Source organism: Carcharhinus amblyrhynchos, chromosome X (genome assembly GCF_965287045.1).
Source record: "Carcharhinus amblyrhynchos chromosome X, sCarAmb.v2.hapA, whole genome shotgun sequence".
Classification (NCBI taxonomy): Eukaryota; Metazoa; Chordata; class Chondrichthyes; order Carcharhiniformes; family Carcharhinidae; genus Carcharhinus; species Carcharhinus amblyrhynchos.
The window spans coordinates 7,083,046-7,106,943 of NC_137359.1; the positions used below are offsets into that span (position 1 = coordinate 7,083,046).

Here is a 23,898-nt window from a genome sequence, read left to right on the forward strand (position 1 = left end):
TCTCTAACAGCCATACTGCCCATTGCCCAAAATCCTCAGTCTCAGCTAGGAAGAGGCACACTCCCTTTAGGTGGTGTCAATGACACATGAAATGGACACTCTGGCCTGGGCCCGCTGCCTATTTCATGAGAATAAATGAGGAAGACAAATTAGACACTACGTGATTGGACATGCATGCTGGGATTCTCCAGTCCCGCTTCTGTGAATGAAGATATGGCTGAGCGCCAAATTCCCTGTTAGCAGTGACAGCGATAGCAGGGCAAACGAGATCGGAGAATCCCGGCCATAATGAAAGCATTCTTTCTGGTTGTATCACAGCTTGGTATGGGCTCCTGCTCTGCCTAAGACCGCAAGAAACTACAAAAGGTCGTGAGTGTAGCCCAATCCATCACGCAAACCAGCCTCCCATCCATTGACTCTGTCTACACTTCCCACTGCCTCGGGAAAAGCAGCCAGCATAATTAAGGACCCCACGCATCCCGGACATTCTCTCTTCCACCTCCTTCCGTCGGGAAAAAGATACAAAGTCTGAGGTCACATACCAACCAACTCAAGAACAGCTTCTTCCCTGCTGCTGTCAGACTTTTGAATGGACCTACCTCACATTAAGTTGATCTTTCTCTACACCCTAGCTGTTACTGTAACACCACATTCTGTATTCTCTTGTTTCCTTCTCTATGAACAGTATGCTTTGTCTGTATAGTGTGCAAGAAACAATACTTTTCACTGTATCCCAATACATGTCACAATAATAAATCAAATATTAAGCTGATCTTTCTCTCTACCCTATCTGTGACTGTAACACTACATTCTGCACTCTCTCCTTTCCTTCTCCCTTATGTACTCTATGAATGGTATGTTGAATGCTCTTTTCAATAAAACTCCACCAGTATCCACGCCCCCCTCATCCTCTCTGATGTTTTAGTCCCCTGAAACATTCCTTTCTGCTGTTAATACTTTGATGTTCCTGCAGTGTGACAGACACAGCGCACATTATTTAGCGTTGCTTTGAACTCACTGAGGGAGTGGACAGGGAGTGGGGGGGGTGGGGGGGGGGGGGGGGGGGGGTGCTGCCCCAACTTGCCAGAATATAACGGGTGACAACTTTGGATGTGATGTGACCAATGGGAACAAAATGCATGGGTCAGCTGACCCAGTAAACCATGGAAGTGTGTCGGTGCAGGGTCCCGTGCTTGGAAGTGCTTTGGTGCAGGGTCCTGCGTTTGGGAGTGCATCAGTGCAGGGTACCGCATTTGGAAGTGCTTTGGTGCAGGGTCCTGCGTTTGGGAGTGTGTCAGTGCAGGGTACCGCATTTGGAAGTGCTTTGGTGCAGGGTCCTGCGTTTGGGAGTGCATCAGTGCAGGGTACCGCATTTGGAAGTGCTTTGGTGCAGGGTCCTGCATTTGGGAGTGTGTCAGTGCAGGGTACCACGTTTGCAAGCGTGTTGGTGCAGGGTTCCACGTTGGGAAGCGTGTTGGTGCAGGGTCCCGCGTTTGGAAGTGTGTCACTGCGGGGTTCTGTGTTTGGAAGTGTGTCAGTGCAGGATCTGTGTTTGGAAGTGTGTCAGTGCAGGATCCGTGTTTGGAAGTGTGTTGGTGCAGGATCCGTGTTTGGAAGTGTGTCAGTGCAGGATCCGTGTTTGGAAGTGTGTCAGTGCAGGATCCGTGTTTGGAAGTGTGTTGGTGCAGGATCCGTGTTTGGAAGTGTGTCAGTGCAGGATCCGTGTTTGGAAGTGTGTCAGTGCAGGATCCGTGTTTGGAAGTGTGTTGGTGCAGGATCCGTGTTTGGAAGTGTGTCAGTGCAGGATCTGTGTTTGGAAGTGTGTTGGTGCAGGATCTGTGTTTGGAAGTGTGTCAGTGCAGGATCTGTGTTTGGAAGTGTGTCGGTGCAGGATCTGTGTTTGGAAGTGTGTTGGTGCAGGATCTGTGTTTGGAAGTGTGTTGGTGCAGGATCTGTGTTTGGAAGTGTGTCAGTGCAGGATCTGTGTTTGGAAGTGTGTCGGTGCAGGATCCGTGTTTGGAAGTGTGTCAGTGCAGGATCTGTGTTTGGAAGTGTGTCGGTGCAGGATCCGTGTTTGGAAGTGTGTCGGTGCAGGATCCGTGTTTGGAAGTGTGTCAGTGCAGGATCTGTGTTTGGAAGTGTGTCGGTGCAGGATCCGTGTTTGGAAGTGTGTCAGTGCAGGATCTGTGTTTGGAAGTGTGTTGGTGCAGGATCTGTGTTTGGAAGTGTGTCGGTGCAGGATCCGTGTTTGGAAGTGTGTCAGTGCAGGATCTGTGTTTGGAAGTGTGTTGGTGCAGGATCTGTGTTTGGAAGTGTGTTGGTGCAGGATCTGTGTTTGGAAGTGTGTCGGTGCAGGATCCGTGTTTGGAAGTGTGTCAGTGCAGGATCCGTGTTTGGAAGTGTGTCGGTGCAGGATCCGTGTTTGGAAGTGTGTTGGTGCAGGATCTGTGTTTGGAAGTGTGTTGGTGCAGGATCCGTGTTTGGAAGTGTGTTGGTGCAGGATCTGTGTTTGGAAGTGTGTCAGTGCAGGATCTGTGTTTGGAAGTGTGTCAGTGCAGGATCTGTGTTTGGAAGTGTGTCAGTGCAGGATCCGTGTTTGGAAGTGTGTCAGTGCAGGATCCGTGTTTGGAAGTGTGTCGGTGCAGGATCCGTGTTTGGAAGTGTGTCAGTGCAGGATCCGTGTTTGGAAGTGTGTCAGTGCAGGATCCGTGTTTGGAAGTGTGTTGGTGCAGGATCTGTGTTTGGAAGTGTGTTGGTGCAGGATCCGTGTTTGGAAGTGTGTTGGTGCAGGATCTGTGTTTGGAAGTGTGTCGGTGCAGGATCCGTGTTTGGAAGTGTGTCGGTGCAGGATCTGTGTTTGGAAGTGTGTTGGTGCAGGATCTGTGTTTGGAAGTGTGTCGGTGCAGGATCCGTGTTTGGAAGTGTGTCGGTGCAGGATCCGTGTTTGGAAGTGTGTTGGTGCAGGATCTGTGTTTGGAAGTGTGTTGGTGCAGGATCTGTGTTTGGAAGTGTGTCAGTGCAGGATCTGTGTTTGGAAGTGTGTTGGTGCAGGATCTGTGTTTGGAAGTGTGTTGGTGCAGGATCTGTGTTTGGAAGTGTGTCGGTGCAGGATCTGTGTTTGGAAGTGTGTCAGTGCAGGATCTGTGTTTGGAAGTGTGTCAGTGCAGGATCTGTGTTTGGAAGTGTGTTGGTGCAGGATCCGTGTTTGGAAGTGTGTTGGTGCAGGATCTGTGTTTGGAAGTGTGTTGGTGCAGGATCTGTGTTTGGAAGTGTGTCAGTGCAGGATCTGTGTTTGGAAGTGTGTCGGTGCAGGATCCGTGTTTGGAAGTGTGTCAGTGCAGGATCTGTGTTTGGAAGTGTGTCAGTGCAGGATCTGTGTTTGGAAGTGTGTTGGTGCAGGATCTGTGTTTGGAAGTGTGTCAGTGCAGGATCTGTGTTTGGAAGTGTGTCGGTGCAGGATCCGTGTTTGGAAGTGTGTTGTATCAGGGTCATTCTTTTTTGAATTCACTGATGGTATGTGGGGCGTCAGTGGCGAGGGCAACATAAACCCCCACCCTGAATTACACCTGAGAAATGGGGAGTGAGCTGCAGTCCATGTGGTGTAGGTACACCCACAGTGCTGTTAGGGAGGGAGTTCCAGGATTGTTATTGGACATCAGTCAGTCCATGTGGTGTAGGTACACCCACAGTGCTGTTAGGGAGGGAGTTCCAGGATTGTTATTGGACATCAGTCAGTCCATGTGGTGTAGGTACATCCACAGTGCTGTTAGGGAGGGAGTTCCAGGATTGTTATTGGACATCAGTCAGTCCACGTGGTGTAGGTACACCCACAGTGCTGTTAGGGAGGGAGTTCCAGGATTGTTATTGGACATCAGTCAGTCTGTGTGGTGTAGGTACACCCACACTGCTGCTAGGGAGGCAGGTCCAGGATTTTGACCCAGTGACAGTGAAGGAACGGCCGATATACTTCCAAGTCAGGATGGTGAGTGACTTGGAGGGGAACCTCCAGGTGGGGGTGTTCCCAGGTATCTGCTGCCCTTGTCCTTCTAGATGGAAGTGGTTGTGGGTTTGGAAGGTGCTGCCTAAGGAGCCTTGGTGAGTTGCTGCAGTGCATGGAGTCATAGAGTCATAGAGGTTTACAGCATGGAAACAGGCCCTTTGGCCCAACCTGTCCATGCTGCCCTTTCTTTTAACCCCTGAGCATGTCCCAATTGCCCGCATTTGGCCCATATCCCTCTGTACCCATCGTACCCATGTAACTGTCCAAATGCTTTTTAAAAGACAAAATTGTACCCGCCTCTACTATTACCTCTGGCAGCTTGTTCCAGACACTCACCACCCTCTGTGTGAAAAAAATTGCTCCTCTGGACCCTTTTTGTATCTTTCCCCTCTCACCTTAAACCTATGCCCTCTAGTTTTAGACTCCCCTACCTTTCGGAAAAGGTATTGACTATCTCGCTGATCTGCGCCCCTCATTATTTTATAGGCCTCTGTAAGGTCACCCCTCAGCCTCCTACGCTCCAGAGAAAAAAGTCCCAGTCTATCCAGCCTCTCCAGCCTCTCCTTATAACTCAATCCATCAAGTCCCGGTAGCATCCTCGTAAATCTTTTCTGCACTCTTTCTAGTTTAATAATATCCTTTCTATAATAGGGTGACCAGAACTGTACACAGTATTCCAAGTGTGGCCTTACCAATGTCTTGTACAACTTCAACAAGACGTCCCAACTCCTGTATTCAATGTTCTGACCGATGAAACCAAGCATGCCGAATGCCTTCTTCACCACTCTGTCCACCTGTGACTCCACTTTCAAGGAGCTATGAAAATGTACCCCTAGATCTCTTTATTCTGTAACTCTCCCCAGTGCCCTGCCATTAACTGAGTAAGTCCTACCCCGGTTCAATCGACCAAAATGCATCACCTCACATTTCTCTAAATTAAATTCCATCTGCCATTCATCAGCCCGCTGGCCCAATTGATTAGGTGACACCAATCTCAGCGTCATCTGCAAACTTACTAACCATGCCTCCTATATTCTCATCCAAATCATTAATATAAATGACAAATAACAGTGGACCCAGCACTGATCCCTGAGGCACACCGCTGGTTACAAGCCTCCAGTTTGAAATACAACCACCCGACAGAAGCCAATTTTGTATCCATTTGGATACCTCACTCTGGATCCTGTGAGATTTAACCGTATGCAACAACCTACCATGCGGTACCTTGTCAAAGGCCTTGCTAAAGTCCATGTGGACAACATCAACTGCACTGTCCTCATCTACCTTCTTGGTTACCCCTTCAAAAAACTCAGTCAAATTTGTGAGACATGATTTTCCACTCAAAGCCATGCTGACTGTCTCTAATCAGTCCTTGCGTCTCTAAATGCCTGTAGATCCTGTCTCTCAAAATACCTTCCAACAATTTACCCACCACAGATGTGAGGCTCACCAGCCTGTAGTTCCCAAGTTTCTCCCGGCAGCCCTTCTGAAACAAAGGCACAACGTTTGCCACCCTCCAATCTTCAGGCATCTTGTAGATGGTACACACGTCTGTTACTGAGCGTCGGTGGTGGAGGGAGTGAATGTTTGTGGATGGGGGGGCCAATCAAACGGGTCTGCTTTGTCCTGGATGGGGTTGAGCTCCTTGAGTGTTGTTGGAACTGCATCCATCCAGGCAAGTGGGGAGTATTCCATCACACTCCTGACTTGTGAATGTAGATGGTGGACAGGCTTTGGAGAGTTTGGAGGTGAGTTACCCTCTGCAGGATTCCCAGCCTCTGACCTGCTCTGGGAGACGCAGTATTCCTATGGCTGGGTCCAGTTGAGTTTCTGGTCAGTGGTAACCCCCGGGATGTTGACAGTGGGGGATTCAGTGATGGTTACACCACTGAATGTCAAGGGCCGATGGTTAGATTCTCTCTTGTTGGAGACAGTCATTGCCTGGCACTTGTGTGGTGTGAATGTTACTTGTCACTTGTCAGCCCGAGCCTGGATATTGTCCAGATCTTGCTGCATTTGGACATGGACTGTTTCAGTATCTGAGTCGTCGTGAATGGTGCTGAACATTGTGCAATCATCAGTGAACATCCCCACTTCTGACCTTATGATAGAGGGAAGGTCATTGATGGAGCAGCTGAAGATGGTTGGGCCTCGGACACTGACCCTGAGGATCTTCTGCAGTGATGTCCTGGAGCTGAGATGATTGACGTCCAATCACCACAACCATCTTTCTTTGTGCCGGGTGTGACTCCAACCTGCAGAGAGTTTCCCCCTGATTCCCATTGACTCCAGTTTTACTCAGGCTCCTTGATGCCACACTCGGTCGAATAGATCATAGAATCATTACAGTGCAGAAGGAGGCCATTCAGCCCATCGAGTCTGCACCGACCACAATCCCAACCAGGCCCTATCCCTATAACCTCATGCATTTACCCTGCTACTCCCCCTGACACTAAGGGACAATTTAGCATGGCCACTCCACCTAACGTACACATCTTTGGACACTAAGGGACAATTTGGCATGGCCAATCCACCTAACCTGCACATCTTTGGACACTGAGGGACAATTTAGCATGGCCAATCCACCTAACCTACACATCTTTGGACACTAAGGGACAATTTGGCATGGCCAATCCACCTAACCTGCACATCTTTGGACACTGAGGGACAATTTAGCATGGCCAATCCACCCTAACCTACACATCTTTGGACACTGAGGGACAATTTAGCATGGCCAATCCACTTAACCTGCACATCTTTGGACACTAATGGACAATTTGGCATGGCCAATCCACCTAACCTGCACATCTTTGGACACTAAGGGACAGTTTAGCATGGCCAATCCACCTAACCTGCACATCTTTGGACACTAATGGACAATTTAGCATTGCCAATCCACCTAACCCATACATCTTTGGGCTGTGAAAGAAATCCAGAGCACCTGGAGGAAATCCAAGCAGACACAGGGGAGATCGTGCAAACTCATAGTGTCATAGAGTCATAGAGGTTCATGGCATGGCAACAGGCCCTTTGGCCCAACTCGTCCATGCCGCCCTTTTTTTTAAACCCCTAAGCTAGTCCCAATTGCCTGCATTTGGCCCATATCCCTCTACACCCATCTTATCCACGTAACTGTCTAAATGTTTTTTAAAAGACAAAACTGTACCCACCTCTGTTACTACCTCTGGCAGCTTGTTCCAGACGCTCACCACCCTCTGTGTGAAAAAACTGCCCCTCTGAACACTTTTGTATCTCTCCCCTCTCACCTTAAACCTATGCCCTCTAGTTTTAGACCCCCTTACTTTTGGGAAAAGGTGTTGACTCTCTCGCTGATCTATGCCCCTCATTATTTTATAGACCTCTATGAGATCACCCCTCAGCCTCCTACGCTCCAGAGAAAAAAGTCCCAGTCTATCCAGCCTCTCCTTACAACTCAAACCATCAAATCCCGGTGGTTTGAGTACACAGACAGTGACCCGAGCCGGGAATCGGAGCCAGGTCCCTGGTGCTGTGAGGCAGCGGTGCCAACCACTGTGCCATCGTGCTACCCCCAAATGCGGCCTTGATGTTAAGGGCTGTATCACTCTCACTTCACTTCTGGAATTCAGCCCTTCAGTCCATGTTTGAAGCTGTAATGAGGTCAGGAGCTGAGTGACCCTGGTGAAACCCAAACTGGGCGTCACTGAGCAGGTTATTGCTGAGCAGGTGCTGTTTAATAGCTCTGTCAATGACCCCTTCCATCACTTTACTGATGATCGAGAGTAGACTGATTGGGCGGTAATTGGCTGGGTTGGATTTGTTCTGCTTTTTGTGTACAGGACATACCTGGGCAATTTTCCACATTGTTGGGTCGATGCCAGGAACTCTGTCCCTGGATTGAGGCTTGAGTCAATGACCTTCTGATTGAGTGGGCAAGGTTCTGATGCGCTGATATCTGACGCTGAACAGCAAGTGACCTTATATTTAGCCGCACTCTACCGAACTGTTCCTGTCCGTCAAACAACAAAGTCAAGAATCCCTTTGTTGGTTATTTTAGGCGGTGTATTTTGGAGCGAGCATGTGCCATTCTTCAGAAATTCTTTCCATTGGTGGGGAGGGGGGGGAAAGGAAGAGGCACTGGAGTTTGCCACGGAAAGTGTGTTCCTGGCTTGGGCTATTCGTATCTCTAGAAAGAGTCGACAACACCTTCGGCTGTCTCTCACACCTTGGACATCTCCTTCCGTCCCACTGAGAGTTGTTTTTATGACAGAACAAACCTCCAAGGAGCAACTGCCACCTTCATGGAGGCAACAGACGGGTCCCACTCGCACACACAGCCAGCAAAAGCCGTGGTGAAAAGTATGACTCCGGTAAGCCCTTGCAATCCCTGGCGAAAGCTCACTCCAAAGAGCGGGGACCAACAGTGTGGGCTGAATGGCCTTTCCTGTTGGAACTGACCACAGCGGAAACATCGACCTCAAGAGGATTCAGGTGCACAACAAGTTATATCCATACTATTTCCAGATTTGATTTATTATTGTCACATGTATTGGGATACAGTATTGTTTCTTGCATGCTATACAGACAAAGCATACTGTTCATAGAGTACATAGGGGAGAAGGAAAGGAGAGGGTGCAGAATGTAGTGTTCCAGTCACAGATAGGGTGTAGAGAAAGATCAGCTTAATATTTGATTTGATTTATTATTGTCACATGTACTGGGATACAGTGAAAAGTATTGTTTCTTGCACAGTATACAGACAAAGCATACTGTTCATAGAGTACATAGGGGAGAAGGAAAGGAGAGGGTCCGAGAATGTAGTGTTACAGTCATAGCTAAAGTGTAGAAAAGATCAACTTAATGTTTGATTTGATTTATTATTGTCGCATGTATTGGGATACAGTGAAAAGTATTGTTTCTTGCGTGCTATACAAAGCGTACCGTTCATAGAGTACATAGGGGAGAAGGAAAGGAGACGGTGCAGAATGTAGTGTTACAGTCAGAGCTAGGGTGTTTAGAAAGATCAACTTGATGCAAGGTAGGTCCATTCAAAAGTCTGACAGCAGCAGGGAAGAAGCTGTTCTTGAGTCGGTTGGTACGTGATCTCAGACTTTTGTATCTTTTTCCCAATGGAAGAAGGTAGAAGAGAGAATGTCGGGGGGGCGTGGGGTCCTTAATTATTCTGGATGCTTTTCTGAGGCAGCGGGAAGTGTAGACAGAGTCAGTGAATGGAAGGCTGGTTTGCATGATGGGCTACATTCACAACCCTTTGTAGTTCCTTGCAGTCTTGGGCAGAGCAGGAGCCCATACCAAGCTGTGATACAACCAGAAAGAATGTAATAACTGAGCGTCTTATACTGAGGGACAGTGAGTGAGAGACTGTTACAACTGAGGGTCTTATAGTGAGGGACAGTGAGTGAGAGACTGTTACAACTGAGGGTCTTATAGTGAGGGACAGTGTAACAGAGAGAGTGTTATAACTGAGAGTCTTATACTGAGGGACAGTGTGTGTGAGAGAGTGTTCTAACTGAGTGTCTTATACTGAGGGACAGTGTGTGTGAGTGTTATAACTGAGAGTCTTATACTGAGGGACAGTGTGTGTGAGAGTGTTATAACTGAGAGTCTTATACTGAGGGACAGTGTGTGCGTGAGTGTTATAACTGAGAGTCTTATGCTGAGGGACAGTGTGTGAGAGAGTGTTATAACTGAGGGTCTTATACTGAGGGACAGTGTGTGAGAGAGTGTTATAACTGAGAGTCTCATACTAAGGGACAGTGTGTGAGAGAGTGTTCTGAGAGTCTTATACTGAGGGACAGTGTGTGAGAGAGAGTGTTATAACTGAGTCTTATACTGAGAGACAGTGTGAGTGAGAGAGTGTTATAACTGAGTCTTATACTGAGGGACAGTGTGTGAGAGAGTTGTAACTGAGGGTCTTATACTGAGGGACAGTGTATGTGATAGAGTGTTATAACTGAGAGTCTTATACTGAGGGACAGTGTGTGTGAGAGAGTGTTATAACTGAGTCTTATACTGAGGGACAGTGTGTGTGAGAGAGTGTTATAACTGAGTCTTATACTGAGGGACAGTGTGTGAGAGAGTGTTATAACTGAGAGTCTTATACTGAGGGACAGTGTAACAGAGAGAGTGTTATAACTGAGTGTCCGATACTGAGGGACAGTGTGTGAGAGAGAGTGTTATAACTGAGAGCCTTATACTGAGGGACAGTGTGTGTGTGAGTGTTATAACTGAGAGTCTCATACTGAGGGACAGTGTGTGTGTGAGTGTTATAACTGAGAGTCTTATGCTGAGGGACAGTGTGTGAGAGAGTGTTATAACTGAGAGTCTTATACTGAGGGACAGTGTGTGTGAGTGTTATAACTGAGAGTCTTATGCTGAGGGACAGTGTGTGAGAGAGTGTTATAACTGAGTCTTATACTGAGGGACAGTGTGTGTGAGTGTTATAACTGAGAGTCTTATACTGAGGGACAGTGTAACAGAGAGAGTGTTATAACTGAGTGTCCGATACTGAGGGACAGTGTGTGAGAGAGAGTGTTATAACTGAGAGCCTTATACTGAGGGACAGTGTGTGTGTGAGTGTTATAACTGAGAGTCTCATACTGAGGGACAGTGTGTGTGTGAGTGTTATAACTGAGAGTCTTATGCTGAGGGACAGCGTGTGTGTGAATGTTATAACTGAGGGTCTTATACTGAGGGACAGTGTGTGAGAGAGAGTGTTATAACTGAGAGTCTCATACTAAGGGACAGTGTGTGAGAGAGTGTTCTAACTGAGAGTCTTATACTGAGGGACAGTGTGTGAGAGAGAGTGTTATAACTGAGAGTCTTATACTGAGGGACAGTGTGTGAGAGAGAGTGTTATAACTGAGTCTTATACTGAGGGACAGTGTGTGAGAGAGTTGTAACTGAGGGTCTTATACTGAGGGACAGTGTATGTGATAGAGTGTTATAACTGAGAGTCTTATACTGAGGGACAGTGTGTGAGAGAGAGTGTTATAACTGAGAGTCTTATACTGAGGGACAATGTGTGAGAGAGAGTGTTATAACTGAGAGTCTTATACTGAGGGACAATGTGTGAGAGAGAGTGTTATAACTGAGAGTCTTATACTGAGGGACAGTGTGTGTGAGAGAGTGTTATAACTGAGTCTTATACTGAGAGACAGTGTGTGTGTGAGTGTTATAACTGAGAGTCTTATACTGAGGGACAGTGTAACAGAGAGAGTGTTATAACTGAGTGTCCGATACTGAGGGACAGTGTGTGAGAGAGAGTGTTATAACTGAGAGTCTTATACTGAGGGACAGTGTGTGTGAGAGAGTGTTATAACTGAGAGCCTTATACTGAGGGACAGTGTGTGTGAGACAGTGTTATAACTGAGAGCCTTATACTGAGGGACAGTGTGTGTGTGAGTGTTACAACTGAGAGTCTCATACTAAGGGACAGTGTGTGAGAGAGTGTTCTAACTGAGAGTCTTATACTGAGGGACAGTGTGTGAGAGAGTGTTCTAACTGAGAGTCTTATACTGAGGGACAGTGTGTGAGAGAGTGTTATAACTGAGAGTCTTATACTGAGGGACAGTGTGTGTGAGAGAGTGTTATAACTGAGTCTTATACTGAGGGACAGTGTGTGAGAGAGTGTTATAACTGAGAGTCTTATACTGAGGGACAGTGTGTGTGAGAGTGTTATAACTGAGAGTCTTATACTGAGGGACAGTGTGTGTGAGAGAGTGTTATAACTGAGAGTCTTATACTGAGGGACAGTGTGTGTGAGAGAGTGTTATAACTGAGAGTCTTATACTGAGGGACAGTGTGTGTGAGTGTTATAACTGAGAGTCTTATACTGAGGGACAGTGTGTGTGAGAGAGTGTTATAACTGAGAGTCTTATACTGAGGGACAGTGTGTGTGAGAGAGTGTTATAACTGAGAGTCTTGTACTGAGGGACAGTGTGTGAGAGTGTTATAACTGAGAGTCTTATACTGAGGGACAGTGTGTGAGAGTGTTATAACTGGGAGTCTTATACTGAGGGACAGTGTGTGAGAGAGAGAGTGTTATAACTGAGAGTCTTATACTGAGGGACAGTATGTGAGAGAGAGTGTTATAACTGAGAGTCTTATACTGAGGGACAGTGGCAGAGAGACAGCGAGTTATAACTAAGTTTTATGTTGTGGGTGGATGTGAGGAGTGTTACGATTCCCATCGCAGGCGGGACACGGGTTAAGCAACGGCTTATTGAAGCAGGCAGAATTTTCCAGTCTCTGGACAAGCACAGCTGGAGTATTCAGACTCCAGTTTCTCGAATTTCTCCCTGTTGGTTTTGAACTGGTTGCCGGGGTGATTCACAAGGCCACCCCATGCAGCCTCCTTCAAAATGCATCAAGATGGCTGCCAGAGTGATTTTCGGGGAGTCCCTGCAACAGGAATTCATTCGGCTCCTTTGAATTCCTGCCTCCTGGTTTCTCCATGAAGAACAGGTTATTCACACCTTGCTGGTGGGTGCGATGGACACCCCCAGCGCAGCCATTTACACTGTAATAACTGCTCGCTGTCAAGACAGGAGTCTGACAGGATTTGACTAAACTCACAAAGGCTCATCCAGACTCCAAACGTGGGCTCTTTTCTCTCTCAGATTTTCCAACATTTTCTGTTTTTGTTTCAGAAAGGTGCCGCGTTGTCAATCTGTCCTTCCATTTTGTGGAAGGTTTTTACTCAATGCGAAGAGATTAATCTCCCTTTAAAACAAGTTTTTAGCTGAAAATCTGGAATATCAAAATGACTCACCAATTCCTTCCTTTGCACTGATGTTGTTTTTGCTCTTTTTAATTTCTCTTCCATGTTGGTCTGACTTGTGGTTAAAAACTGGGCAGCATGGACAAGTTGGGCCGAAGGGCCTGTTTCCATGCTGTAAAACTCTATGATTTTATTGGTGTCATTAACTGCTTCGAGTCATCGAGACATTCGGTACAGAAGAGGCCCTTCAGCCCATCGAGTCTGCACGGACAAACCTACACTAAATCTACACTCATCCCACTTTCCCACACTTGGCCCATAGCCTTCAATGTTACAACATTTCAAGAGCTCATCCAGACTGAGGTTTCCCACCTCTACTCCCCTCGCAGGCAGCACATTCCACACTCGCACCACCCTCAAAACCTCCTACCCCTCACCCATGTCCCCAAAACTAAGGGGTACAACTGCTTCTTATTCACCCTGTTCATATCTCTTAATCTTATCCATCTCAATCCTGTTCCCCCCCGCCCCTCAGCCTTCTCTGCCTATCCAAGCTTATCCAGTCTCTCCTTACAGATCAAATGCTCCATCCCAGGCAGTATCCTGGTGAATCTCCTCTGTACCCCCTCCAGTGCTATCACACCCTTCCTGTAGTGAGGTGACCAGAACTGCACACAGTACTCCAGCTGTGGCCTCACCAAAGTTCTATACAACTCCTAAATAACCTGCCCTGCTCTCTGCGGGGTAGCAGTGCTAACCACTGTGCCACCCCAGGCATGATGTCAAAGGCAAGCTGGTTTGATCTAACTTTTTCTGCAATATTTCCTTTAGATCCAGAAACTGAAGAATCTCTTTCAGAAAAAGCCAAAGGAAGCCAGCAAGGAAGAGATTGTGCCGCAGCCCAATGGGGAGATTGTGAACACCGGCGGTGGAGTGTTCTATTACTATTATGAGGAGGAGGACGAGGAGGAAGAGGAAGAGGAGAAAGAGCTGCCCCTTCCTGAGCCCCCCAAACCCGTCAATGACAAACCCCACAAGTTCAAAGACCACTACTTCAAGAAGCCCAAGTTCTGTGATGTGTGCGCACGGATGATCGTCCGTAAGTGGAAGCCTGAACCTTGTGGTTGAATAAGGGTTCTGACAGCGAGAGGCTCTGACACTATTGACTAGAGTAATGTACAGGCAGTGTTAAGGCCCACCCACTGGGCACATTGTGAAGATACTCAATAAGTGTATGAGTTATTTCTCTGACTCATCAGCGCACAACATGTTTCATTCCACCTGCATGAAGAGAATCATTGAGAGTAACAGACTCCCCCTGTTCAAGGCAACCTTGCCGAAACTTTCAGGTATATTCATCACAGAATGGAATCATACAGTCCCCACAGTGCAGGAGTGGCCATTCAGCCCATTGTGTCTGCGCCAACTCGCGTGACAGAGCATCTTAACCAGGCCCTACACCCCGCCCAATCTCAGTAACCCAACGCAATTTATCATGGCCAATCCCCCTAACCTACACATCTTTGGACACGAAGGGGCAATTTAGCATGGCCAATCCACCTAACCTACACATCTTTGGATTATGGGAGGAAACCGGAGCACCTGGAAGAAACCCATGCAGACATGGGGAGAACGTGCAAACTCCACACAGACAGTGACCTGAGCCGGGAATCGAACCCGGGTCCCTGACATTGTGAAGCAGCAGTGCTAACCACTGTGCTACCCAAGAGATATCTCCACACGTTCAAAAGGCTTGATGTACAGGAGAAATATTTGGACTCCCATCTGATATAGTCCATTGGGCAGCACCTGTGTGAGCCGGGAAAGTCAGTCATTTGTAGGATGCAATGGGATGTTGGTGTTTTTCAAAAGTGATCGCTCTGTTCAGTCAGCCGATACCCTGCCTATTTGCACCCTGCATTCAATCTTCATCCATTCTTGCCTTGCAGTTAACAACAAGTTTGGCCTGAGATGCAAGAATTGCAAAACCAATATCCACCATCACTGCCAATCTTACGTGGAGTTTCAGAGATGTTTTGGCAAGATTGTAAGTCTCTGCTCCGTATCTGATCAGCCTTGGGCAAGGTGCCCACCTTTACGTATCTCACACTTTGTTCCAGCTGTGGATGTGCCAATTCACACTAACGCCTCTCTAACTTTCCATTCCTTTCCCCTCCAGCCCCCGGGCTTTCGCCGTGCCTACAGCTCCCCACTCTACAGCAACCAGCAGTTTGCCTGCATCAAGGAGCTCCTCCCCTTCTGTAAGTCAATGATGGAACCCTTCTTGTGTTTGTTGCTCACGAGGCCACCAAACCCAGCATACTTAATTAGATTTGATTTATTATTGTCACATGTATTGGGATACAGTGAAAATATTGTTCCTTATGCGCTATACAGACAGAGCATACCATTCATAGAGTACATAGGGAAGGAAAACAGAGAGTGCAGAATGTAGCGTTAGTCATAGCTAGGATGGAGAGAAAGATCAGCTGAATATTTGATTTATTATTGTCACATGTATTGAGATACAGTGAAAAGTATTGTTTTTTGCGTGCTATACAGACAAAGCATACTGTTCATAGAATACATAGGGGAGAAGGAAAACAGAGTGCAAAACGTGTTTCACTTACAGATAGAGTGTAGAGAAAGATCAGCTTCATATTTGATTTGATTTATTATTGTCACATGTATTGCGATACAGTGAAAGATATTGTTTCTTGAGCACTATACAGCCAAAACATACCGTTCATAGAGTACATAGGGGAGAAGGAAAGGAGAGGGTGCAGAATGTAGTGTTACAGTTACAGATAGAGTGTAGAGAAAGATCAGCTTAATATTTGATCTGATTTATTATTGTCCCATGTATTGGGATACAGTGAAAAGTATTGTTTCTTGCGCGCTATACAGACAAAGCATACCGTTCATAGACTACACGGGGAGAAGGAAAGGAGAGGGTGTAGAATGTAGTGTTACAGTCATAGCTAGGGTGTAGAGAAAGATCAGCTTAATATGAGGTAAGTCCATTCAAAAGTCTGACAGCAGCAGGGAAGAAGCTGTTCTTGAATCGGTTGGTAAATGACCTTGGGTTTTTGTATCTTTTTCCTGATGGAAGAAGGTGGAAGAGACAATGTCTGGGGTGTGTGGGGTCCTTAATTATGCTGGCTGCTTTTCCCGAGGCAGTGGGAAGTGTAGACAGAGTCAATGGATGGGAGGCTGGTTTGTGTGATGGATTGGACTATGTTCACAACACTTTGCGGTGTTGGTCAGAGCAGGAGCCCATACCAAGCTGTGATACAACCAGAAAGAATGCTTTCTGTGTTGCATCTGTAAAAGTTGGTGAGAGTCGTAGCTGACATGGCAAATTTCCCTAGTGTCCTGAGAAAGTAGACAATGCTGAAAGGGTTTGATCGGGTATAAGTCGAGATGTTTCCACCTCTGGCCATGAGCAAAATTACCAGTGGAGTCCATCAGTGTAAAATCGGCAGTAAACCGGAAATCTCCCAAATGGAGTTCTATCCTGATGTTTCCCGAATCCGAATGACCTCTTCCCCATCTGTGAACAGTTGCAAAATTATCCAGCACTGCTACCTAATCATTTCATATGTTCACTGATGCTCAAACGTACCATTGTAGAATTCTGCACTTCCTGCATAGAACATGGAACAGTCCAGCACAGGAACAGTCCCTTAGGCCCACAATGTTGTGCCAAACATGACACCAAATTAAACTAATCCTTTCTGCCTGCCCTTGGTCCATGTTCCTCTATTCCTCACATATTCATGTGCTTATCTAAACACCCCTATCGTATCTGCCTCCATCACCACCCCTGGCAGTGTATTCCAGACACCCATCACTCTCTGTGTAAATTTACCCCTCACATCTCCTTTGAACTTTCCCCCGTCACCTTCAATGCGTGCCCTCGAGTATGAGACATTTCAGCTCTGGGGAAAAGATTCTGACTGTCGACACTATCTATGCCATTCAGAATTTTATAGACATCTCCCCTCAGCCTCAGAGGAAACAATCCTAGTTTATTCAGCCTCTCCTTATAGCTCGTAGCCTCTAATCCAGACAGCGTCCTGGTAAACCTCTCCTGAACCCTCTCCAAAGCCTCCACATCCTTCCTGTAATGTGGCATCCAGAATTGAATGCAATACTCTAAGTGCGGCCTAAGTTTTATAAAGCTGCAACATCCTGACCTCAATGCCCCAACCAATAAAGACAAGCATGGCTTAGGTCCTCTGGAAGATTAATTCATGCCAGAAGTCGATGTAACCGTCACCGCCCAGTCCCAGTGCATGCTGGGTGAGAACGATGTGATGGTAAACCCAGTTGGGAATTGATGCTCTCTCTCTGACTGGGGTACTCGGGGTGACGAGTCGAGGTGTACCTAACGGGGAACGTGGATTAACGCGAGGGTGCGACCAAGGAACAGAAGCGTATGTTGTCGACGAAGGCTTGCATGGACCTTAGGTGCTGGCACGGGCTAGTTGGGCCGAATGGCCAGTCGCTGTGCGTTTGGAATCTGATCCGTGTCTCTCTCCCTTTCTGCCCAGCCGTTGCGAATCGCTCAGACCCCGTTTACGAGACGCTGAGGACAGGAGTGGTGATGGCAAACCGGGAGAGGAAGAAGAATTCGGAAGACAAGAAAAACGTAAGCGGCTGACCCTGGGGGGCGGTGTGGGGGTGGGGAGCTGGGGGGGAGGGGCTGAAATTGCACTCCCGTGTCCCCGGCTGGGTGTGGGTGTGGGGGAAGGGTGGGGGGGAACAGGGAAGTGGGAGGTTTTGATATCAGCCCTGCACCGCGATGGGGCAGGATTGGCGATGGGGAGCGGTCACTGGGCCAGTCCTTCGAGCTCGCTGACGGTAAGTTCTAGAAGGCCAGCGTGTCTGGGGGAACATTATCCAGAAAACCAGAGAGAATGTTGAGCAGGGATTGGCCGCCGAGTGTGGCGGTTGGTGGAAATAGTGGAGAATTTACTCCTGGTCAGTATATCATTGGTTCTCTGTTTTGCGCAGACTGTAAAGTTTTGGGGGGGGGAAATCGGTGGGCTGGTGGAGGTCTTACTTTGCTGCCCTGTGCTTTCCATCTCGCCTTCCCCCCGCCACACCAAACCAGTTGGTCAACTTTACATGCCAGGCTCAAGTCGCTTGGCAGGCATCAGGCATGAAGGGATGGTCGCACATCTGGCGCAGTGCCATCCCCCACAGCCAGTGGATGCTATTGCCCATGGCTCAAGCTCTGGACAGGTGCCTGTGAGTCAAGGGGCCCCCAAATTCAGAGGGGTAAATCTTCCCGTCCCGCCCACCACGGGAATCGGAGCGGGCAGAGGGGCGCAGGGGCGGACCACGCAAATGTCTGTTGACCCCAGGCAGGATTTTCTGTTTTCGGGGAGAGCGGGGCTGGGTAACCGCGCCCAAAGTGTCTCCAGGAGACAGGCACTCACCAACGAGGCAACTGGGGACCGGTAGGCCATCTCTGGGAGGTCTCGTGGCACAGTGGGGTTAGCCTCTAAGCCAGAAGCTCTGGGTTTGAGTCCCAGCCCAGGACGGCCAAGGAAGATGCATCCACCACGTGGCAAAACCAGCGACTCGTCAATTCTTCCAACACGCGCTGAGTGGCAAGACAGATTCCTGGTCAGCTGGATGACTGGATGCGTATCGGAGCCTCGAACCTCCAACGTGCTGTAAAAAAGTGGACATTGCCACGGCAATCGGACTCCTTGCCTGTGACATGCCAAGGGCCCACGCTGGGCCCTCCCCACACTCTGCGCGGGCCTGGGGCGTGTTCCCATCACCGTCGCGTTACGTTCCACTCGCCCATAGAGCGCACGAGGCAAAGGAACCAAATCGGCCACCGAGACACAGCTTCGAAAGACACAACTGGAAGTCAGCAATATTCCGGCAAGTGAAAGCCCAGCACAGAATAGCTTGGCTCCCTGAGACATTCAGAGAAAGAGAAAAGAACAGAGAGATGTACAGTGTGGGAACAGGCCCTTCGGCCCCTCCAAACCTGTGTCGATCATGATGCTCTAACTAAACTAAAGACCCTCCTGCCCTTACTCGGTCCGTATCCCTCTATTCCCTCCCTATTCATGTACCCATCCAGATGCCTCTTAAATGTTGTTAATGTGTCTGTTTCCACCCCCTCCTCTGGCAGCACGTTCCAGGCACCCACCCCTCTCTGTGTGAAAAACCTCCCCCGCACATCTCCCTTAAACTGTCCCCCTCTCACCTTGAACCTGTGCCCCCGTGTCATTGACACTTCCACCCTGGGGAAAAAGTCTCTGACTATCCCCCCTGTCTCTGCCTCTCGTCATTTTGTAGACCAGGTCTCCCCTCAGCCTCTGTCTTTCCAGTGAAAACAATCCCAGTTTATCCAACCTCTCCTCATTGCCAACACCCTCGAGACCAGGGAACATCCTGGTAAACCTTCTCTGTGCTTTCTCCAAAGCTTCTGATGGTCAGAAGCAGCCACGCCAACTGCTGGAATCCACTGGCACCACAAAGCATCAGACTCAGGTGAACCAGCCTCGCCAGAGGATGCCCCACAGGAAGGCGGAGATGGGTCGGGGGGGAATGACAGACCTGCCGCTGCCATCCCTTCACCCATTCTGGAGTTTTGAACGCGACCTCACCGCCCAGTCCCGCCACGCTCCCACTGCAGCGAGTTCGGAGAATTTGGCACTTAGCCAAATCGCCATTCGCTGCAGCGGGATGGGAAAATGTGAGCGGAGGAACATTCCGGACCCTCCCTCGGAGAGTCGGTGTGGGCTCAGCGGGCTGAATGGCCTCCTTCTGCACTGTGGCGATTCTATGGATTCGAGGGGTGACACGGTGGTACAGTGGGTTAGCACTGCTGCCTCACAGCACCAGGGACCTGGGTTCAATTCCTGGCTTGGGTCACTGTCTGTGTGGAGTTTGCACATTCTCCCCGTGTCTGTGTGGGTTTCCTCTGGGTGCTCCAGTTTCCTCCCACAATCTGAAAGATATGCGGGTTAGGTAGATTGGCAAATTGACCCTCAGTGTCAGAGGGATTAGCAGGGTAAATATATGGGAAGAGGGCCAGGATGGGATTGTGATCAATGGGCCGAATGGCCTCCTTCTGCACTGCAGATTCTATAGGCTCTGTTTTACCATTTTGATTCGCAGTGCTGAGCAGACTTGAGTCTGGGAGTATTTCAGACCCGACTTTTAACACCCACCCCCCCCACCCCCTTACGCACTCTGCCTGAAAAGGTATCAGTGATTCGGAATCGTGCTGCACAAGCCTGTGGGTGGGGCTTAACACACCCGAAATCCAGCAGCGCTGATCGGAGCCTCCAACTGCGCACGCGCAAAAAAAAATTGATAGAATGCTGCTCCCTGCCACATCCCTCCCGGGCCGGATAAAGCCTCCCCCTGGCCCCTACAGACACTGCCCCACAACATTACTGACCCCTTTATATCCACGCTCCCCTGCCACCCAGACTGATCGCAGCCCCCTCCCCCCTCCCCCACTGATCTCAGGCAGAGAGCTGTCGGATGCTTGGGACTTACCCCCTCACTAACTGGAGCGCCCAAATCAGACTTCTTTGGAGCATGAGTGTTTTGCGCTGATTCTGGATGGGCGAACACGGTGGAAAAGGGGGAAGTGCCAGTAAGATTGGGCGTGCGGCCTATTAAGTCAATTTAAATGCATCCAAATCTATCACGCCCATTTTGGGTCCCAATTGCGGCCTGTTTTGGGCTCAGGAACCGCGCGAAGGCGGACACGGAACACGCTACTTGCCTCACGCCCAACTTTACCAAATTCAATGCTTTGATAAATTGGGGTCCTATGAGTTAGCAAGTTGCCCATCCTTGACCATTTGACTGAAGGAGCCATGAGGGAGTCACAAGAATTTCCGGAGGAAGTTTCTGGAACAGACCAACGGCACAGCTGATACACACACACACACACCCAGGGCAGAGTTTCCTGGTCTGCGGCTCGAGTAACGCAGCAGGCTGGGGAATATTGGCAGGAGGGCCGTCGCAATTTTCCCATCAGGCCATATTTTAATGGCGTAATCAGCCTTGCGCCGGGAAACCGCCAATTACAATATCGAAATCAACATTTCCGTGTCGTTAGCGAACCCAGGACGGTGTTTTCCGGGTTCGCTAACGATCCCCCCCTCCGGCAATGGAGGTCTGCACCAACGGGGATTAAAACTGGCCACTATCAATGGGGACCAAGTGTGATGGCCTCGCTCAGGAGCACCCACCCCTCTGGGAAATCAGAGGCAGGAGGAGGGTGGGGGGGGGGGGTGGTAACATGAGGGGTGCCCCTTGGGCAACGATGCCAGGTCCAGAAATTGAGGTGGTCGACCCCTGGCTGACCCTGAGCTGTGGATGGGTTTAGAGGACTCAGATTTCTCCCTGCTGCTCGTGCCTCTCAGGTCCAACGTGCCAAGTGGCAGGGGTCATTTGACTGATTCCTGGGATGGTGGCACTGACGTATGAGGAGAGACTAAGTCAGTTAGGATTATATTCACTGGAGTTTAGAAGAGTGAGAGGGGATCTCATAGAAACTTATAAAATTCTAACAGGGTTAGACAGGGTAGATTTAGAAAGAATGTTCCCGATGGTGGGGGGAGTCCAGAACTAGGGGTCATAGTTTGAGGATAAGGGGTAAACCTTTTAGGACTGAGGTGAGGAGAAATTTCTTCACCCAGAGGGTGGGGAATGTGTGGAATTCACTCCCACAGAAAGTAGTTGAGGCCCAAACATTTACCAGGCTGATTCCTGGGATGGCAGGTCTGTCATATGAGGAGAGACTAAGTCAGTTAAGATTATATTCACTGGAGTTTAGAAGAGTGAGAGGGAATCTAATAGAAGCTTATAAAATTCTAACAGGGTTAGACAGGGTAGATTCAGAAAGAATGTTCCCGATGGTGGGGGGAATCCAGAACTAGGGGTCATAGTTTGAGGATAAGGGGTAAACCTTTTAGGACTGGAATATTGTGTGCAGTTTTGGTGTCCTTATCTGAGGAAGGATGTCCTTGTTATAGAGGGAGGACAGCGAAGGTTTACCAGGCTGATTCCTGGGATGGCATCTGAGGAGAGACTAAGTTAGGATTGTATTCACTGGAGTTTAGAAGAGTGAGACGGGATCTCATAGAAATGTAAAATCCTGATGGACTGGACAGGTTAGATACAGGAAGAATGTTCCTGATGTTGGGTAAGTCCAGAACTAGGGGTCTAACTAAGGGGTCTAAGAAACCATTCAGCACTGAGATGGGGAAGAACTTCTTCACTCAGAGTTGTGAACCTGTGGAATTCTCTCCCACAGAAAGCTGTGGGGGTGAGTTTGTTAGATATGTTCAAGAGGGAGCTGGACGTGACCCTTGTGGCTAAAGGGATCAAGGGGTATGAAGTAAAAGCAGGGGTGGGACACTGAAAATGCATGATCAGCCATGATCATATTGAATGATGGTGCAGACTCAAAGGGCCGAATGGCCTCCTCCTGCTCCGATCTTCTCTGCTTCTATGTTGATGTGGGATTCAGAACAAGACCCCACTCACCACTTCTTTCCGGACTGTCCAAGTCTTCTCACTCATTTGTTCTTGGAATGTGGGCATTCCTGGCAAGCCCCTTTATTGGGCATCCGCGTTGTTTGGTGTTTTTTTGCTCTGGTTGCCAGGAGGCGGGCATGCTGGGACTGGAGACAGAGCGGATATGGGTCAGAGCAGATAAGGACCAGAGATCTCCTTCCCTGAGGGACATTCGTGAGCCAGAACGGACCGTCCAGCAATCCCCTGATCACCGCTGGTGACACCGGCTTTTTAAAAAATCAATCACTCTTTTTTTGGCAGCTGGATTTAAATTCATGTGTGGATGAATTTTATTCACAAGCAGGGGTTCTGGGGAAGAGGGAGGGGAGTAGGGGAGACGCTGGTAAAATCGCAGCGCCAGAACGCTTTGCAGATGGCGGGATTGGAAGCAGACACGCTTGTCCAACCCGACCGGCAGCCATTTTCCCTCCGCCAAGTGAGGGTGGCCATTTTATTGTGCCAGTCAGCATTTTGCCAATGGCAGAGTTAGGCCTTCACTGCTGTGTGAGGAGGCAGGCTCCAGTGGCAACCAAGAGAGAGTGGGGGTTGGGGGGGTGGAATGATCTTGATGGGCCAAATGGCCTCCATCTGCACTGTAGGGAAACCCAAAAGGGGTTTGTCCCTCAATGCCCAGCCTATTTTTTTACCGACCCTCTGTAGGCTGAGGGGGTGGGCCCTATCTCTGCTCTTGCTGTTGGGTCGGAACAGTCGCTTGTGCTGGTTGGGGGCCGGGGGGAAGGGGATGACTGGGACACTGGCCTGACCAGGAAGGCAGCTCCGCCCACGGCTCCATCATTGGCTGCCTCCTCGCAGGGTGGGCCGGACTCATGCTCTCTGCCCAATGGACAGGGGTCAGGCCAGAGGGAGAGGAGGGGGCCTGGGGGGGAGGGCCACCCTCCCGTCAAAAAGGTTTTAGTTCTTCTGATTTCGCTGCAATGTTCTGATCAATTTGGGAGGTGTCCGCATCCCTGCCAGAGCTACTTCCCGACATCTCCCTTGCCCCGGTGCCTGCCCCCTACCCAGGAATGGCTCTCCCACTGCGCCAGGCCTGCCTCAGGTGGAGTTAGGAGATGCAGTGCGGGGTGCAGTGGACCCCCCCCCCCCCCCCGAGCTGCTCCCTCCAGCTCCCTCAGTCCTGACACCTCCCGCCACGGGGCAAAAGCAGTGAACGGAATTGGCCAGACTCCTTGGCGCACACGTTCCTCGGGCTCCGCCTGGTGCCACCCCGTTCGCAGTTACTAGCGCCGTCTCTGAGGAATGAACAGAAGAGGAAGAATGTGTCCAAGGCTGTGAGCTGCAAAAGTCACTAATCTCCTGCAAGCAGTTGGTGACCTCGATAACCTGAGTTGGCAAACTCTCTAGAGCGTGCCGGTATCTGCGTCAGCCAATCCCAGTATCACAGGGTGAGACAGCACTGCAACGAGGTGTCCTGAATGGTCTGTTGGGTGGCTGAGGCTGCCTACCATGTTCCCTCACTATCGCGGGGTCAAAATCCTGGAAACCATCCCCACTAACAGCACTGTGGGTGTACCTACACCACATGGACTGACTGATGTCCAATAACAATCCTGGAACTCCTTCCCTAACAGCACTGTGGGTGTACCTA

General features: G+C 49.2%; 1 protein-coding gene across 3 annotated transcripts in view; it reads left to right on the forward strand.

Moving 5' to 3' along the window:
• Positions 1-23,898, forward strand: part of stac3 (SH3 and cysteine rich domain 3) — a 59,499-nt gene that overhangs the window by 16,909 nt on the left and 18,692 nt on the right. For 2 of the 3 annotated variants that reach the window (XR_013889892.1, XM_080217909.1), the window contains exons 1-5: positions 8,121-8,349; positions 13,551-13,818; positions 14,669-14,766; positions 14,899-14,980; positions 17,276-17,373. Coding sequence is in view for 2 of the 3 variants with exons in the window: in XM_080217909.1 (XP_080074035.1) it covers positions 8,281-8,349; positions 13,551-13,818; positions 14,669-14,766; positions 14,899-14,980; positions 17,276-17,373 (615 nt within the window). In the remaining variant the exon portion in view is untranslated. Of the gene's footprint in view, positions 1-8,120; positions 8,350-13,550; positions 13,819-14,668; positions 14,767-14,898; positions 14,981-17,275; positions 17,374-23,898 lie in introns of those variants that run through there. The other variant, XM_080217910.1, reaches the window with a different exon arrangement.